We start from the raw sequence: 18,528 nt of genomic DNA, 5'->3' as shown, positions 1-18,528 counted from the left end.
TATGCATTCCATTTGCATCCTAAGCCCCAGCTTTGCTATGACTGAATAAAAGGTCTTAAGTACGAGGTCTCCTCTCCAGATGACGTATCAGGAGGAGTGGTATTATATAAAGGACCAGGCAGTCCCTAGTGTATGTATGGCCACACTGCCATCATAATGTACTTTTATGTTCCCGTTACCTATTAGGACATGCCAGTACAAGGTGCACATGAAACTTTAAAGGGGTTTCCCTACTTTAAAAGTTATTCTACGTTGGTCCAGGATGAGCTTATAAAACAAAACCTTATATTCAGCTCCTGGACTATCACTGCTTTTCTGCACTTGTTACTGTGTCCCCTAGTCAGGGTATGAGCCCACGATGCAGAAATGAAGCAGAAAGATTCTGCAGCGTGTCTGCATGTTCTTGGCAGTCAAAAACTCTTGTGGATTTTACACGCGTTTTTGATGCCTTTTTACATGCGGATTTGACTTGCGTTTTACAAATGCAGAAACGCACAAATAAGGCTAAGTGCTCACGATGCAGAAATGCTGCATATTTTTTCCGCTTCTCCCTGGCAGGAAAAACGCATGCGGATTTTACATGCGTTTTTCCCGCCAGGTAGAAGCGTTTGTGAAGCGTTCTTCACATGCATTTCTGCATGCGGGTTATCAAGCGCTTTTCCAAGTGATTTTAGCATCACTTGGAAAAGTGCTTGACAACTTGTTCACACTATATTAATCCATGCAACCGGCATGGATTTATAGCAGTGTGACCAAGTTAGTTTAAAAAAAAAAAGGATAAGAATAGTAAAAAATAAAAAAAAAAGATTATACTTACCTTCCGATGTCCTCCCGGTGTTTACTCTGCTGCGTCCGGTCTCTTGCACTGCTCGCGGTGGTGTGAAGGACCTGCGGTGACGTCATTGAGTCATGTGACAGTTCACACGACCGCCGACGTCATGGCAGGTCCTTCACAACACCGTGATCCATACAGCTAACCAGACAAAGGGGAGAAAACACCGGGAGGACATCGGAAGGTAAGTATAATCTTTATTTTTTATTTTAAATTCTTTTTTTTTTCAGTTTCTATGGTACCCAGGTCTGGATGAGAGTCTACTCTCCTCCAGACCTGGGTACGATCCGTACATTGAACCGTGTGATATCCGCTTGTGCAGATGCAGTGATGTGGATGTCATGCGGTCCAATGCAAGTCAATGGCGGCGATTACGCTGCGAGTCCGCTAAATTAATGGACATGCTGCGGATATTTGAGTGCAGCATAAATGCTGCGGGAAAATCCGCAGTATGGGCATTGACATTGCGGCTTGTCATTGGGGACCATGGGGGACGGATTACCAAGCGTTTCCCAAGCGTTTACACTGCGTAAATTCCGCAGCATAAACACTTGGAAAATGCTTTGTGGGCACGCAGCCTAATGGACATGCTGCGGATTTTTCCACAAGGAAAATCCGCTGCGGAAAATTCCGCAGCATGGGCACTGAACATGCAGATTTTCATTGGGGATCATGGGGCACGCATTACCAAGCTTTTTGCAAGCATTTATGCTACGGAAATTCCGCATAAAAAACGCTTGAAAAATGCATAGTGGGCACGCAGCCTCAAGGTATAAACATCCACAAACAGTGTCAGGCGAGCGCTGCAGCCAATCCATGGCTGCAACCTTCACATTTTGTATGAGCAGAAGTGGGCTCGGATGAAACATGAAAGTCACAGACAAGTATACAAGGACTGGATAATCCCAGGGTTCCAGAGCAGGATTGCCCCAAACACCCCCCACACATGGGGGAGATGGCATTCAGTTCTGTGTACATATGTTCTGCATGCAAGGAGGCGGCTGCACAGCTAACAGACACCTTTGGCAGAAACTTATTTCCCTTGAGAATTAAGGATCATGGATGTCGAAATGCAAAAACTGTTTGTGAGTTTCCTACCTAAAAGAGTATTCCCAACATTCCCCATGCAGACATTTATAGCATATCCACAAAATATTCCATAATTGTATGTTAGATGCAGCTATGTAAGCAAAATTGATCCGCCGGAGAGATGGCTATGACCCATAACTATCAGTCATCTATGTGACTATGTCATAAATATCTGTGTTAAGAAGACAGTAGCATTTATAGCATGTCCTTGCAGATGACCATGTAGATATGAGAACTCAAAAGATGGAAGCCAAGAGTGAAGGTCAGGTTCAGATATGAAATCTCAAACTTGACACTTCTTCCAGAGCTGCAACTTTGGCTCAGCCGATTCCACTCCAGCTATAAAGGAATCAGTTACCTTTATCTTTCTACAAAACATTGTGTGCTTTAGGAAAACCATCAGCGGTGTAACTTCTGGCTCTGCAGTGAAGACAGAACATGATTTGGTCGCTGCCTAACTCATACTAATCAATCACTGCAGACTCCATGGGAATGCAGTCAATGCAGTTTGTCTATTGTCCTTCATTCAATTACCCCAAGATAGCTGAAACAGAACAGCACCTAAATCACACAGCCTGCAGATCTTTACTATACTTTCTACAGCCATATGTTTAGACTAAACTTAAAAAAAAAGAGAGAATTGTTACATACCAAATTTACAACCTCATCTGAAGTCAGAGTCACGGTAAACTGGCTCCGAATAGACTGTTTCCTACTCAAACACTGGCAGGATTGTAAAACACATGGTAAGCAATTGGCAGCAAATGTCTTTTATGGAGTTTGAAGCACATGGTCATATATTTGTTAAAGGGTCCCTGCCATTTTGCTAAAATTCTGATGACCTAGAAACAAAGTCCTACATTGTCCACACCCAGCTCTCAAAACACAACTTTTCATATGCTCCTTTAATATATCAGAATTTGAGCAAAATAAGTGACCATTTAATGTGGCCCAATTATGCATATACATATACGGACATTAGGAAGAAATCCCTAACTTGGGACCTCCATCTATGAGCCAGAACCAAGAGTAGTTATATTAGAGAGGCTCCAACTCTGGAGGACTCTGGTGGACTCAGTCCTCCCATGCATAAGATGATTATTGAATTAACATTCATTGGAATAGCCACCTTGTACTGCTATGATTCGCCTGCTGCCACCATTGCAAATGAGATACATGACAAGCTTATTCATGGAAATTAGAGATGGCAAGTAGCTTGTATTCAACAGGAATCTATAATCAGAATATGACATATTGTTTACATCAGGTTTCTGTGCTACATATATTTTTTTTAAACATATCACAATCTATATTAAAAATTAAAAAAAAAACTCCTGCAATTTTCATATTGGCCACTGGGGCTTTCTTAGACTCAACTTTCCTATTGTTTCAGGAAACAACACATGTACATAGTCACACCAGTCAGATCCTGACACTGTCTTTTGTATTGTCTAATGAGCCTGTACAAAGGTCATTGTGGAAAGAGAGGTAGGAATGTAAGCTGTGAAATCACCTATTGTGATTGGTAGAACTTGTCTTATCAGCAGTATATAAAGGTGTTACCTGTCATTGTAATCCTGCCTTTGGTTATAAGAAGATTTTCTAGAACTCTTCCTGAAAAAACAGGAAGTATAAGTCTTAAAAAGCCCCAATGTCAAAATTGCAAGATTACCTTAATTTTCTTTTTTAAAAAAGATCATAACATTTAAAAAAAAAAAACTTTGTCCAATTTTTTTTTACATACATGAAACACAAAAACGTGATTTAAACAATAGATCATTGTCTGTTTATGTCTTCCCTTTAAAAAGCGGTAGTCTTCATGATAACATTTCTTTTCACTGTGTTACTTTACTTTCATGTGGAACGCTGCAACATAGAATCATAGAATCATAGAATGGTAGAGTTGGAAGGGACCTCCTGGGTCATCTGGTCCAACCCCCTGCTCAAAGCAGGATTCACTAGATCATCTCAGACAGATGTCTGTCCAGCCTCTGTTTGAAGACGTCCATTGAAGGGGAACTCACCACCTCTCGTGGCAGCCTGTTCCACTCATTAATCACCCTAACTGTCAAAAAGTTTTTTCTAATATCTAATCTGTGTCTCCTCCCATTTAGTTTCATCCCATTGCTTCTAGTCTTTCCTTGTGCAAATGAGAATAAAGATGATCCTTCTACAATGTGACAGCCCTTGACATATTTGTAGACAGCTATTAAGTCTCCTCTCAGTCTTCTTTTTTGCAAGCTAAACATTCCCAAATCCTGCAACTGTTCCTCATAGGACATGGTTTGCAGACCAGTCACCATTCTGGTCGCTCTTCTCTGAACTTGCTCCAGTTTGTCTATGTCTTTTTTAAAATGTGGTGCCCAAAACTGTACACAGTATTCCAGATGAGGTCTGACCAAAGAGGAGTAAAGACCGATAATGACTTCACGTGATCTAGACTGTATGCTTCTGTTAATACATCCCAGAATTGTATTTGCCTTTTTTGCTGCTGCATCACACTGTTGACTCATGTTCAGTCTATGATCTATTAGTATACCTAAGTCTTTTTCACATGTACTGTTGCTTAGCTCTATTCCTCCCATTCTGTATATGCTTTTTTCATTTTTATTGCCCAGATGTAGTACTTTGCATTTTTCCCTGTTAAAAACCATTCTGTTGGTTGCTGCCCACTGCTCCAGTTTATTTAGGTCTTTTTTAATCCTCTCTCTCTCTTCTCTAGTATTAGCTATCCCTCCTAGCTTTGTGTCATCAGCAAATTTAATCAGTTTACCCTCAATTCCTTCATCTAAATCATTGATAAAGATGTTGAAGAATACAGGTCCCAGGACGGAGCCCTGTGGTACCCCACTTGAGATATTCATCCAGCTGGATGTGAAGCCATTTACAACCACCCTTTGAGTCCGATCACTAAGCCAGTTATGAATCCACCTAACAGTTGCCTGGTCCATTGCATACTTGGTCATTTTTTCAATAAGGATGGTGTGAGATACTTTGTCAAATGCTTTGCTGAAGTCAAGATATACTATATCTACAGCATTTCCCTGATCCACCCAGTCAGTGATTCTGTCATAGAAGGAAATTAAGTTAGTCTGACATGACTTGTTAGTTACAAACCCATGCTGACTCTGGTTAATCACTTCATTCTTATCCATGTACTTACATACATGTTGTTTAATAATTTGTTCAAAGATCTTTCCTGGTATAGAAGTCAGACTCACCGGCCTATAGTTCCCTGGGTCCACCTTCTTCCCCTTTTTGAAGATAGGAACAACATTTGCTCTTCTCCAGTCTTCTGGGACTTCTCCTGTTCTCCAAGAATTTTCAAAGATTATGGAGAGTGGTTCTAAAATTTCTTCTATGATCTCCTTCAGTACTCTGGGGTGTAATTCATCTGGACCTGGAGACTTGAACTCATTTATGTTAGCTAAATATTCCCTCACAATCTTTCTGTTTACAGATAACTTGGATTCCTCTATTCCTTTAAAAGGACAGTGAAGATCAGTTGATGTTACATTTTCTTTCTGAGAGAAAACAGATGCAAAATAGGAATTAAAAAGTTCGGCCTTCTCAACATCCTCTCTTACCATTTCTCCATTTTCATCCTGTAAAAATCCTATAGCATCTTTGACTTTTCTTTTACTTTTGACATACCCCCAAAATCCTTTTTTATTGCTTTTGACATCTCTTGCAAGCCTTAATTCATTGTCAGCTTTAGCTAACCTGATACGTGCCCTGCAGGATCTGCAGACTGCATTATAATCTTCTTTAGATATGCCTCCCTCTTTCCATTTAATAAACATTTCTTTCTTTCTTTTTAGCATGTGTTTAAGTTCTGTGTTCATCCATCCTGGTTTCCTTAAATGCTTCCCATTCTTCCTACTTTTCGGGATTGTTAACGATTGTGCTTTGAGAATCTCATTTTTAAAAATTTCCCATCCTTCCTGGACATTTTTGTCCTTAAGGACATCCAGCCATTGGATCCCTCCTATTCTCTTTCTGAGTCTCTTAAAATCTGCCTTTCTAAAATCTAACCTTGAAGTTTGAGTCTTCACATGTCTTCCTCCTCTAGTTATCCAAAATTCTATAATAGCATGATCGCTGCCTCCTAGGGTCCCAGCCACCTTTACCTCCTCAACCATTTCCTCCCTGTTTATAAGGATTAGATCCAAAGTAGCAGATCCCCTTGTTTTCTCCCCTACCTTTTGGAAGATAAAGTTGTCAGCAAGAGAGGATAAGAATTTGCTTGACCTGTTAGTTTTACTTGAGAGAGATTCCCAACAAATGTCTGGATAGTTGAAATCTCCCATGACCACTACGTCATATTTTTTGGAGAACTTGGTCATTTGATACATAAAGAGTTCATCCATATCTTCAGCTTGCCAGGTGGCCTGTAGTAAATGCCTACAATGGTGTCCTTTCGTTGTTCTCTCCTTGTATTCTTACCCAAACAGTTTCCACAGAACTCCCAGTCTCTGAAGCTTCAATCTCTGTGCAGATATACGCTTTTCTAACATACAATGCAACACCTCCTCCTCGTTTATCAAGTCTGTTTCTTGCAAATAAAGTTGTATCCTTTTAGCCTTTTATTCCAATCATGTGTATCGTCCCACCAAGTTTCAGTGATTCCAATGACATCATATTCCTTTTCCTGCATTAGTAGTTCCAATTCTCCTTGTTTGTTGCCCATGCTTTGTGCATTTGTATAAAAACATTTTAGTTTGTGATTGGTTTCTCTTCCTCCCATATTTTTATTATTTAAATTGTTTTGTCTTTGTTCTTCCTTTCCACTTCCAGTAGCAGAGATCTCAATAGTATTTGTCAGCTGTATGGCTTTTTCTGGCCTTTTGCTTCCCTTCCCACATTGTTCTAGTTTAAAGCTCTTCTGATGAGTGTAGCAAGGCGACTTCCAAATACATGTTTTCCAGTCTTCGTAAGGTGCACCCCATCTCTAGCAAGTAGTCCATCGTATAGGTAATTCATTCCGTGATCCAGAAATCCAAATCCTTGTTGACGGCACCATCGACGTAGCCAGTTGTTCACCTGTAGAATCTTATTCCACCTCATTGTTCCATGGCCATCCACTGGGAGGATGGATGAGAAGACCACCTGCGCTCCCAATTCTTTCACTTTCTTGCCTAAGTCTTCAAAGTCACTGCAGATGGTTTCCAGGTCCTTTCTTGCGGTGTCATTTGTCCCCACATGTATTAGCAGGAATGGGTAGTGATCTGTAGGTCTGAAGAGTCTTGATATCCTGTCAGACACATCTTTAATTTTTGCTCCTGGAAGACAGCTCATTTCTCTTGAGGTTATGTCTGGTCTGCAGATAGCGGCCTCTGTTCCTCTTAATAGGGAATCCCCCATGACCACCACTCTCCATTTTTTCTTCACAACATTCTTCTTTCTCCATCCAGGAGGATTCTGAGGGCTTACAAGGTTATTCATTGCTGGCAAAGTCTTATTTTGCTGTATTTCTTCATGGTTCTCCTGCGTGAGAGCCTGGTACTGGTTCCTGAGCAGTATGGGTGCTGACTGCCTCTCGATCCTCCTGCTTCTGTGGGTCACATGCTTCCATTCCTCTGTTTCGTCAGGTGCAGTTCGAATTTCTTCTCTTTCTGAATCATGAAGAGATAATTCTGCTCTGTCTAAGAACTCTTCACCTTCCTTAATGATTATCAAGGTAGTTAACCTCTCTTCTAGATTTCGCAACTTTTCCTCCAACAGGGACACAAGCTTGGATTTCTGGCATGTGAAGTTTGGCTTTTCCACTGGCAAGTCTGTGAACATGTAGCAGGATATGCAGCTCACCAAATGGCTCCTGGACTCTTCCATGTTCTTATTGTTAATGTTCTGAAAACAGTGAAAAAAGCTTAAAAAAAAAAGCTTAAAAATGCGGTTTACCGATGTTCTCTTTTCAGCTCCAACAGCCAAAATCCAGTGTTCTTTGAGCTCGCGGAGACTCTTCACTTACCCCAAAATGCAGTGGGAATATGCAAATTATCTCCTCAGGACTCCTCCCCTGGTTTACCGATGTCCTCTTTTCAGCTCCAACAGCCAAAATCCAGTGTTCTTTGAGCTCGCGGAGACTCTTCACTTACCTCAAAATGCAGTGGGAATATGCAAATTATCTCCTCAGGACTCCTCCCCTGGTTTTTCATTGAAGACCATAAGTAGAAAGTGCTTTTTAAGTGCCATTTTTTTTCTTATAGATACAATTTTAGCATCAATTTAAATACAATTTTAATATTGCAACAGTGTTTTCCTTATGGTAAAAGTGCAGCTCAGGAGGAAAGAGGATGTCCTTGTGAGAGGATAGCAGAGGAAAAACACATTAAGAAAGTACGTAGTGCTGGATTTTCCTTGTCATCCACAGGCCCGCATCTTGTAGTCTGTGGACCAATACTATATCTACTGAAAAAGGCAGGCGAGAGAACTTTCAGAGTGGAATGATATCCCGTTACCCCAAGTTTTCAGCGTGGACTTAAGATGAATAAAAAGAGATACATACCAAACATGTGAATTTATTATACATTTTCCAAAATTTTATGGTGCATCTGTCACCAACAGATCATAGACATGATGAGGCTGGTGTACTTTGAAAACTATTGTCAAAATGTCTGTATGATTATTTTTGAAAGCTTTCCTGCCAGATATTAAAATAAGCTTTGATGTAATATGCATACCTTCTATGCTGGTTAAAATAGCAGATAAATGGCTGTATTCCAATTTCTTGGTTCCAAAACTTCTCCTTTTGTAGAACATTGTCTGAATTTTTCTGGTTCTCTCGCTCACATTTAGGAATATACGAACACTGTTGGGATACATGTAAAATAGAAATAAGTCTTTCACTGAAACAGAAGTGATATTTCTGTATACTCTCTTAGGCCACGTTCACACGTTCAGTATTTTACATCAGTATTTGTAAGCCAAAACCAGCAGAGGAACAATCAGAGGAAAAGTATAATAGAAACACGTCACCACTTCTGTATTTATCACCCACTCCTGGTTTTGGCTTACAAATACTGATGTAAAATACTGACCAAATACTGAGTGTGTGAATGTGGCCTTACAGTCATACTATCAACAACTACCAAAAGACAAAAATATTGCAATAAAAATGAATAAAGTTTTTAAACTTAAAGTACATATTAACAAAATAAGACTAAAAAACACATAGCGTTAGGTGAAGACTATTCTAATATTAAAAAAAATTCTTATCTTTATTCGCCCACCACAATTATTAGAACATACGGTAAATATAAAAAATGTGTGCAATAATTTGTGACTTCTTGGTGATTTCCTCTTCTCTCACTACTTTTCAAGAAAAAGTACAGTGTTTAATGAGGTAGGGTATGGGCTGAGAAACGTATTATAATTCATGCCAGAAACTGGTATAAATTAGAGGGCAAATCGTTTCAAGCTCATAAATGTCATATTCTGGTGCCCAAACAGACAGAGATTAAGGTGCATCACATCTACTAATAACTGTGGTCCATCGTATTCCAGTGCACTGTAGTTTGAAGCCCCCCATACACTGGATATCTGTCGGCCAAACAATGGTTCGGCCTGTAGGTGTCTCGCCCATCTCTCCCATACACTCTGCCAAAAACTCCTGTGTTTTCTATAAGAGAGTTGATGCTAGACATCTCTTGTGGCAGTTTATCTCTTAGACCATGGCCCCACTATCAGTATTTGGTCAGTATTCGGTCAGCATTTTTTCTCAGGAGTGGGAGCCAAAACCAGGAGTGGGTGATAAATGCAGAATTGGTGACTTGTTTCTATTATACCTTTTCTCTAATTGTTCCTCACCTGGTTTTGGCTCCCACTCCAGAGAAAAAATACTGACCGAATACTGACCAAATACTAATAGTGGGGCCATGGCCTTACAGAACAAAAAGACTGGTAGACCAAAATCAGACATCCTGGATCCTAATCTTCCCCGATATCATCTGTCCTGGGACCCCCATACACATTAGACTGTTGGCTGAATCCATCGATATTGGCGCGTTTGGCCATTGTTAATCAAATATGTATTGGGGCCTAAACACTCTTCCTCCTATGATGTCTGTTCTTAAAGGAAAATGAGAGGTGATTCATGCTGTCTGAACCACAGGCCGTATGAGACTGACTCCATTATTGAAGACATGTATGCTTTCATCTTCAGCGTTTCTGAGAAAACATACTTCTAAAAACTAGCCTGGACAATGCGTCTTGGATGATTAGTCAGAGGCAGCTTCTTCCCAACCCACTCTCTTAGACTGACAGGTCTCTCACTATACACACACATAAATAAAGATTAGTCAGTCTAGAGGTGAGGTGCAGGAAGAATCCACCAGAGACCGGCCATTTGGACTTGGATCATAGTTGCATCATCCCTGGACAGCTTTTAATACTATGCTTTCTCTTAAATAATGCAGCATTAATGGAGCTAGTCCCTGACTCATGGTGCCTGTGGTTAGGGCAGCATGGATCAGCTGTCAGGTTCCCTTACAGAGAGGACATACCAATTACCGTACATTGTTTTTTATTAATTAAAACCCGCTAATGGAACATATTGTTTTTTATTTAGTGATGGAAGGTTTTTTATTCCAATTTTTGTACTTGATTATGGGGATGACTTAGTTGCTCTTAAATATTGTTGGAAATATGCCTTTACAGCAGTCACAGGCCCCACTGCCAGCAATAGTCAGAATCTAACACATTGGGTGGTCAAGTATGATCAAGTGATTTTTTTTAAATCCCTTTTTTGAAGTTTGCTTTTTTTCTATACCAGCCAAATTGATCAAAATGTCGCACAGTGTATTGTAATTTGAGTCAAAATCAAAACAACAGTAGAATAAAATAAGCATTGTCTGACAGCCAGCAGGCCTTTAGGTAGTGAAGCAGACAGATGTATTATGGCTTAAATGGTTATATCCATCTTCCTAATTTAAATTGTCAGATAGCGCTTGTAAATACGAGCAATTTTTCAATTTACCGCTTGATAAATTTTTCAGATGTTCTTTAGATATTAAATGGGTTGTTCAGGTTTGGCACAAAAGTCTGCAGTAACTCTATGTGACTGCAGACATGTGAATCCTCTCAGTGTGCACAGCGCACAGTCATGATACTTGGTGCCAGTGGCAAGATCGGGCTTGTATGTATATGCGATATACATACTTTCGGCCACATTCTGACTAGAGGTGAGCAGTCTCGCTCAATTCACTTGTACTGAGAGAAGCCGTGCACATCTAGTCGAAATGTGGCTGAGTTTATGCAGACTTTTGTGCCAAACCTGAACAACCCCTTTAACACTTTTGTTTTGTTCCTTTTGAGCTTGAGCTCACTGTTACCAACTAATCCTGGCCAACTGCAATGCAGTGCTTACAAGCTAGACAGCAGCAGTGGTCGGTATCCTAGGCAACAAGCTGTAAACAAGAGAAAAGTGTTAATATTTTAAGAACTGAAAATAAGCAGTAAATTGATTGGAAAAGTGCTTGACAATTGACAATAACAATCTTTAAAGACCCTTTAACAGGAAAAGAGGTGTCAGAAAAATAATAGTTTCCGTATCAGTAATGGTAAAATCTAATAAAATATTACATTATTTCACCCAAATGGTGAACGAAAAAAAAAAGTAAAAAAAACAAAACAAAACAAAATTGCTGTTTATAAATCACATTGCATCATAGAATTCATCATCGTTAAAAAAATGGTTCATAAACTAATTAAAAAATCATTAAATACGTAAAATAACAAATAAATATGTATGGTAACATAAAACTTCATAATAGTTTACAAGTCAGTTTAGTTTTATGAACAGGATTAGTTCAGGAATCTTTTATAGTCAAGGTGTCTGCGTCTATTCTGTATTGAGGACTATGTGGGGCCCATTATATTATATGAAGGACCTTGTGGGGTCATTATTCTGTATGAAGGACTATGTGGGGCCATTATACTGTATGGAGGACTATATGGGGCCATTATTCTGTATGAAGGACTATGTGGGGCCATTATTCTGTATGAAGGACTATGTGGGGCCATTATACTGTATGGAGGACTATGTGGGGCCATTATACTGTATGGAGGACTATGTGGGGCCATTATACTGTATGGAGCACTATGTGGGGTCCATTATACTGTATGGAGGACTATGTGGTGCCCATTATACTGTATGGAGGACTATGTGGGGTCCATTATACTGTATGGAGGACTATGTGGTGCCCATTATACTGTATGAAGGACTATGTGGGGCCCATTATGCTGTATGGAGGACTATGTGGGGCCCATTATACTGTATGGAGGACTATGTGGGGCCATTATACTGTATGGAGGACTATGTGGGGCCATTATTCGGTATTGAGGACTATGTGGGGCCATTATTCTGTATAGAGGACTATGTGGGGCCATTATTCTATAAGGAGGACTATGTGGGGCCATTTTTCTGTATGGAGGACTATGTGGGGCCATTTTTCTGTATGGAGGACTATGTGGGGCCATTATTCTGTATGGAGGGCTATGTGGGCCATTATTCTGTATGGAGGACTATGTGGGGCCATTATTCTGTATGGAGGACTATGTGGGGCCATTATTCTGCATGCAGGACTATGTGGGGCCCATTATACTGTATGGAGGACTATGTGGGGCCATTATTCTGTATGGAGGACTATGTGGGGCCATTATTCTGTATGGAGGACTATGTGGGGCCCATTATACTGTATGGAGGACTATGTGGGGCCATTATTCTGCATGGAGGACTATGTGGGGCCCATTATACTGTATGGAGGACTATGTGGGGCCATTATTCTGTATGGAGGACTATGTGGGGCCCATTATATTGTATGGAGAACCTTGTGGGGTCACTATTCTGTATGGAGGACTATGTGGGGCCCATTATATTGTATGGAGGACTATGTGGTGCCCATTATTCTGTATGGAGGACTATATGGGGCCCATTATATTGTATGGAGGATCTTGTGGGGTCATTATTCTGTATGGAGGACTATGTGGGGCCCATTATTCTGTATGGAGGACTATGTGGTGCCCATTATTCTGTATGGAGAACTATGTGGGTCCCATTATTCTGCATGGAGGACTATGTGGGTTCCATTATTTTGTATGGAGGACTATGTGGGGCCCATTATTCTGTATGGAGGACTAGGTGGGGCCCATTATTCTGTATAGAGAACTATGTCGGGCCCATTATACTGTATACTGGTTGGCGAGCGACTTTGTCCAAGTTTTTCATTTTGGCCCTCCGTGTGTTTGAGTTTGATATCCCTGCTTTAAGGGGAGTAAAAGGTTTAATAACTGGACACCATGGACTTCTATAGACTTCTGTATTGCAGTCATGCTTTGTGATGACTGCACACATCATTGTACAGAGGAAGAAGAGGTGGGCTTTGATGTCTGCTGCTGAGAAGTGATCTAAAAAAGAAACAGAAGAATATCTCTAATGTGAGTGGCTATTGTAAAAGTTGCGAGACTTCAGGATTTCTTCAAATAAATGGACCAGTCGGATATCACTTATTATTTTCCAATTCTACTGTTCCTCCCACATAGGTGGTGCCATATAGAGTCACATGCTGAAGGTTTTTTCAATTACTTTTTAATAAACAAAATACAGCCAATAGGGGTGTTAATACAAAAAAGGAATGGTTACTTTTCCCCGTTTGTCTCCTAGCTTCCCATTTTGGTGCATCCAATCAATGGTCAAAGATCGGATGTAACCTTCAAATTCTGTCTGAGTTGAAAGGGTCTTTGGCGCAAGTTCATCAAGATTGGTGTGGGTCAAGCTCGCGCTACACTAGTCTTGACAGAGTAAATGGCACCAAATTCGGCACAAGACACTTAATGAATTTAGCACCTCTGTGATCTGCTTCAGAAATGCTACTCCAGTCAGAGACTAGAGTAGCATTTCTGGAATCAAAAAAAGCAGACAGATATAAAAAATTAGGCTATGACCTCCACCTTGACTCCTCCCCAGCTCCACGTGTTTCGGCGGATCTGATCCAAAGTGGCATGAAAACAGCAAAAGTCTTGAGCGGCCTCAAACAATAGAAGTGAATTGTCTAGTAGGAATGTGGCCAAAAATATGCAAATCACATACTTACAGTCACATGGCGATGCGCATGTTGTGAGGATTCAGAAGTCTGCAATTACATAGAGTGACTTCAGACATTTAGCAAAAGAGTGAACAACCCCTTTAAACCCTTAAAGGGAATCTGTCAGTAGGATCAACCCATCTAAGAAGTCTATATGTGAATGAATGTCATAGGAAGCTGAATAAAATGATACCTTCATATCTGTGATCTGATGTCTTATTCCAGAGAAATTTAGGTTTTTCTTATATGTTCAGGGCTATGTGCCGGACACTGACACAAAACAGGAGAACAGAACTTTGTCTGCTAGTTAGAAATATTTTAAAAAAGTATAAAAAAATATAGAATTTTAAATCACCCCTTTCCACAAATGCAAATATCAAAACAGAAAAAATAAATAACATATTTTAACATTGCTGTGAGTGTAATTGCTCAAATTAATTATATTAAATTAATTAAATATCAACATATTTATTCCATACAATAAACACCAAAATAAGATAAAAACAAAACAGCAATTCTTTTTTTCTGTTTATCACTTCACCTTCCCCTCTAAAATGGTATAAAAATAGTTCAGAAACTCAAATGGACCACAAAATTGTATCAATAAAAACTGCAACTCATCCGGCAAAGGCTGAAAAATTATTGAAAATTAAAAAACATTATGGCTCTCAAAATATGAATATGATGAGTAAAAGCTATTTTTTGGAAGTTTTTTTTAGTTTATTTTTAAGTAAACAAAACTATATAAATGTAGTATCCCCATAACCTTACTGACCCATAGAACAAAGTTACCAGGTCAATTTTACCATAAAGTGAATATTGTAAACAAAACCCTAAAAACAAAAGCAAATTTTCAGATTTTTTAAATTGGTTATTTTTCCTTTTCCCAATACATTATATGGTAAAATAAATGGTGTCACTCGAAATTCTTGCAGCAAAAACAAGCCTTCATATGGCTATATTGACAGAAAAATAAAAAATGGGTACGTATCCAATGGCCCCAATGACCCACTTGTACAGATGCAAAAACCAATCAATTGCTAAACTATACTGATAAAGTATATACTTGAATACAATAGAAAATGTATTGAAAGAGTTCATAGAAGGAGCACACGGTAGCTTCAGGATTTGTGTTTCTGTGAAAGAATGGGCCAAAATTACACCTGAGCAATGCATGTGACTAGTTTCTCCATACAGGAGAAAGGTGAAGCTGTCATCACCAACAAAGGCTTTTGTATGAAGCATCAAATACATTTCAGTAAGCGTGTTCAATACTTTTTCCCTGTGTCATTTCTCATTATTACATATAATTTATGGTAATCTATGGTTTGAGTCCTTTGCCTGTGTGGATTGGATGGATTGTTACCAACATGTGGTAAAGAGAAATGTCAATAGCACCTTTAGAAATATATTTAATAAGCAAATTGGTGACGTGTTCAATACTTATTTCACCCACTGTACATTATAAATAAATGTGGGAAAAGCTGAGCATCAAATTTTCAACCTATTCTAAAAGCACTGAATGTAGTATTCTTCTGAAACTGTTTTTATAACCAAGAATATTGACTATATACCAAAAAGTTTTCAAATTTTAAAGCTTATCCTTGATTAAAAATAGTCCAATTTGTCCCAGAAACTGTTTGGCATTGCAGCTCTGCCAAGTTCACTTTAGTGGAGATGAGCTGCAATACCAGACACAAACCAAGTGCAAGAATAGTACTATTTCTAGAAAAAAAGAAGACCCTTTATTCTAATTCTAGCCAACCCATTTAAAGAGTCACGGTTGCTTAGACATACTGTCCATAAGAGTATAATAAAAGCCAAGATAAGAAACCCTCTATGTATCTTATAACAGGAAAATATCTTATCAAACTCCACTCTTTCTCCTCCTGCCCTTATGTATTGTTCACTTACTCCCAACTCAGTGCTAAAATTCATTTTCAGTGTAACAACAATGAAAATGGCTTAGAATTTTGGGAGGTCACAATACAGCTGTTGCCACAAAGTGATGCTGCTGCGGCTTCTAGTACGTGTTCTAATGTCTACAGCTGTTCCCTATAAAGTTGTATGGCGAGTTCAGGAGGAGAAGAAAGATCAGCTAGACAGAGAGAGGCACAGACACAAAGTGATGCTGCTGCAGCTTCTAGTACGTGTTCTAATGTCTACAGCTGTTTCCTATAAAGTTGTATGGAGAGGTCAGGAAGAGAAGAGGGATCAGCTAGTCAGAGAGAAGCACAGACACAAAGTAATGCTGCTGTGGCTTCTAGTACGTGTTCTAATGTCTACAGCTGTTCCCTATAAAGTTGTATGGCGAGGTCAGGAGGAGAAGAAAGATCAGCTAGACAGAGAGAGGCACAGACACAAAGTGATGCTGCTGCGGCTTCTAGTACGTGTTCTAAAGTCTACAGCTGTTCCCTATAAAGTTGTATGGCGAGGTCAGGAGGAGAAGAAAGATCAGCTAGACAGAGAGAGGCACAGACACAAAGTGATGCTGCTGCGGCTTCTAGTACGTGTTCTAATGTCTACAGCTGTTCCCTATAAAGTTGTATGGCGAGTTCAGGAGGAGAAGAAAGATCAGCTAGACAGAGAGAGGCACAGACACAAAGTGATGCTGCTGCAGCTTCTAGTACGTGTTCTAATGTCTACAGCTGTTTCCTATAAAGTTGTATGGAGAGGTCAGGAGGAGAAGAGGGATCAGCTAGTCAAAGAGAGGCACAGACACAAAGTAATGCTGCTGTGGCTTCTAGCACGTGTTCTAATGTCTACAGCTGTTCCCTATAAAGTTGTATGGCGAGGTCAGGAGAAGAAGAGGGATCAGCTACACAGAGAGAGGCACAGACACAAAGTGATGCTGCTGCGGCTTCTAGTACGTGTTCTAAAGTCTACAGCTGTTCCCTATAAAGTTGTATGGCGAGGTCAGGAGGAGAAGAAAGATCAGCTAGACAGAGAGAGGCACAGACACAAAGTGATGCTGCTGCGGCTTCTAGTACGTGTTCTAATGTCTACAGCTGTTTCCTATAAAGTTGTATGGAGAGGTCAGGAGGAGAAGAGGGATCAGCTAGTCAGAGAGAGGCACAGACACAAAGTGATGCTGCTGCAGCTTCTAGTACGTGTTCTAATGTCTTACCGAGTGCTAGATTCACAGCTACAATGTACAGTAGTGATGTGTAATGTCATCTATGCTGCTATTATATTTGTGCGTGCTACAAAGAGATAGGGGAGCAAAATCTCCTCTTCTCTTTAAGTGCCCACGCTAGAGAAAAGTTTATAGACAACTGATAACTTGAAGTGGAGCCAGCAGTGGGGGTACATTGGTAGTAAATTAAGTATATAAGTCATATAATATCCAGATATAGTGTTATTCCTCATGTACACAGACAGCTGATTCTGAAAAATCACCGGAAACCAAAGGTACTTTTTAAGGAATAAAAAAGACATATCCAAATACAACAAAAACAAATAGTATATAAAATATATGCAGTGTTTTCATAAAATATGATATCAGAATCACGTACTGTACATCCATACAAAACATATTTATGTAGCTTGTATTAGTAGTATTGATCTCTAGAATGGGAGGTTCCATGTGCAGTGCAATTACTTTTATATTTTATTTTCCATATGAAGACGTCAGATCAAGGACGATGAGCTCGGTATGAGACGAGAGAGCCATTAGCGAGCTTTGATTTGCATCAAGTCGAAAAGTAATAGCGATTGATGTAATTTTAAATTGCATTACTAAAATGTTATGAGCCTAGACTCGTGTGATGTTTCACATTCTTTATTGGAAGCCCATCTGGCAAATTCCTCAATAGCTATCTTAGAATCCCGTCATTTGTGGTAGGCATCCTAACTCGGAATGAACTGGTAAGCATCAGGTATACCTTACATACATGGTACAGATGTGCGCTGACTTAATTTAGGTCTTACAATAAATTGCAAGTCCCTTTATGGGCACAATCAATGAACTGTACAATGAAAATAAAGTGGACTAACTGCAGCATAATGATTGCTATTTTATTCACAGATTAATTGTCCATGTACATGTAAAGAAACACTTTAGGCCACTTCTAAAGAAGGAAAGGTTACAGTGTCTATGCGACAAAAACATCTATAGCTTTTCCTGCTGTAATCAGGAGCACAATTATATTAAATCAGTGGACGAAAAGGACTTATTAGCCCATCAGAAGTGATTACAAGAATGAACAGGAATCATGAATCCTTGGCAAAATGCGGAAAGTGTCACTGAGAAGAATGGGAGAGCTGATAACACCTTCAGAGGCATTATATTCTGAAATAAGAGAACTTCTGCCAACTTAATCTGTTTGACAATGCAAGAACATATAAATTGTTGTGGGTGACAGATATACGAGTCTTACAACTTCAGAATGTTTCATAAAATTGCATCAAAGTGGATCAAACGATATGCTGTTAATAGATCAGATTAAAGTACAGTTCTAGCTTTCCGCAATTCACATCACAGCCAGTCTCTAGTACAGTCATACTTTGTTCTAAACAGTATCT

General features: G+C 39.5%; 1 protein-coding gene across 1 annotated transcript in view; it reads right to left on the bottom strand.

The window, feature by feature from the left end:
- Window positions 1-18,528, bottom strand: part of KCNMB4 (potassium calcium-activated channel subfamily M regulatory beta subunit 4) — a 98,573-nt gene that overhangs the window by 53,043 nt on the left and 27,002 nt on the right. Inside the window, exon 2 of the mRNA XM_073650697.1 lies at window positions 8,605-8,732. Coding sequence (XP_073506798.1) covers window positions 8,605-8,732 — 128 coding nt within the window. The remainder of the gene's footprint in view (window positions 1-8,604; window positions 8,733-18,528) is intronic.

This window comes from Phyllobates terribilis, unplaced genomic scaffold, assembly GCF_046119375.1.
Source record: "Phyllobates terribilis strain yellow unplaced genomic scaffold, ASM4611937v1 Scaffold_11__3_contigs__length_659146591, whole genome shotgun sequence".
NCBI classification, from domain to species: Eukaryota; Metazoa; Chordata; class Amphibia; order Anura; family Dendrobatidae; genus Phyllobates; species Phyllobates terribilis.
This window is presented reverse-complemented; position numbering and strand designations above follow the sequence as displayed.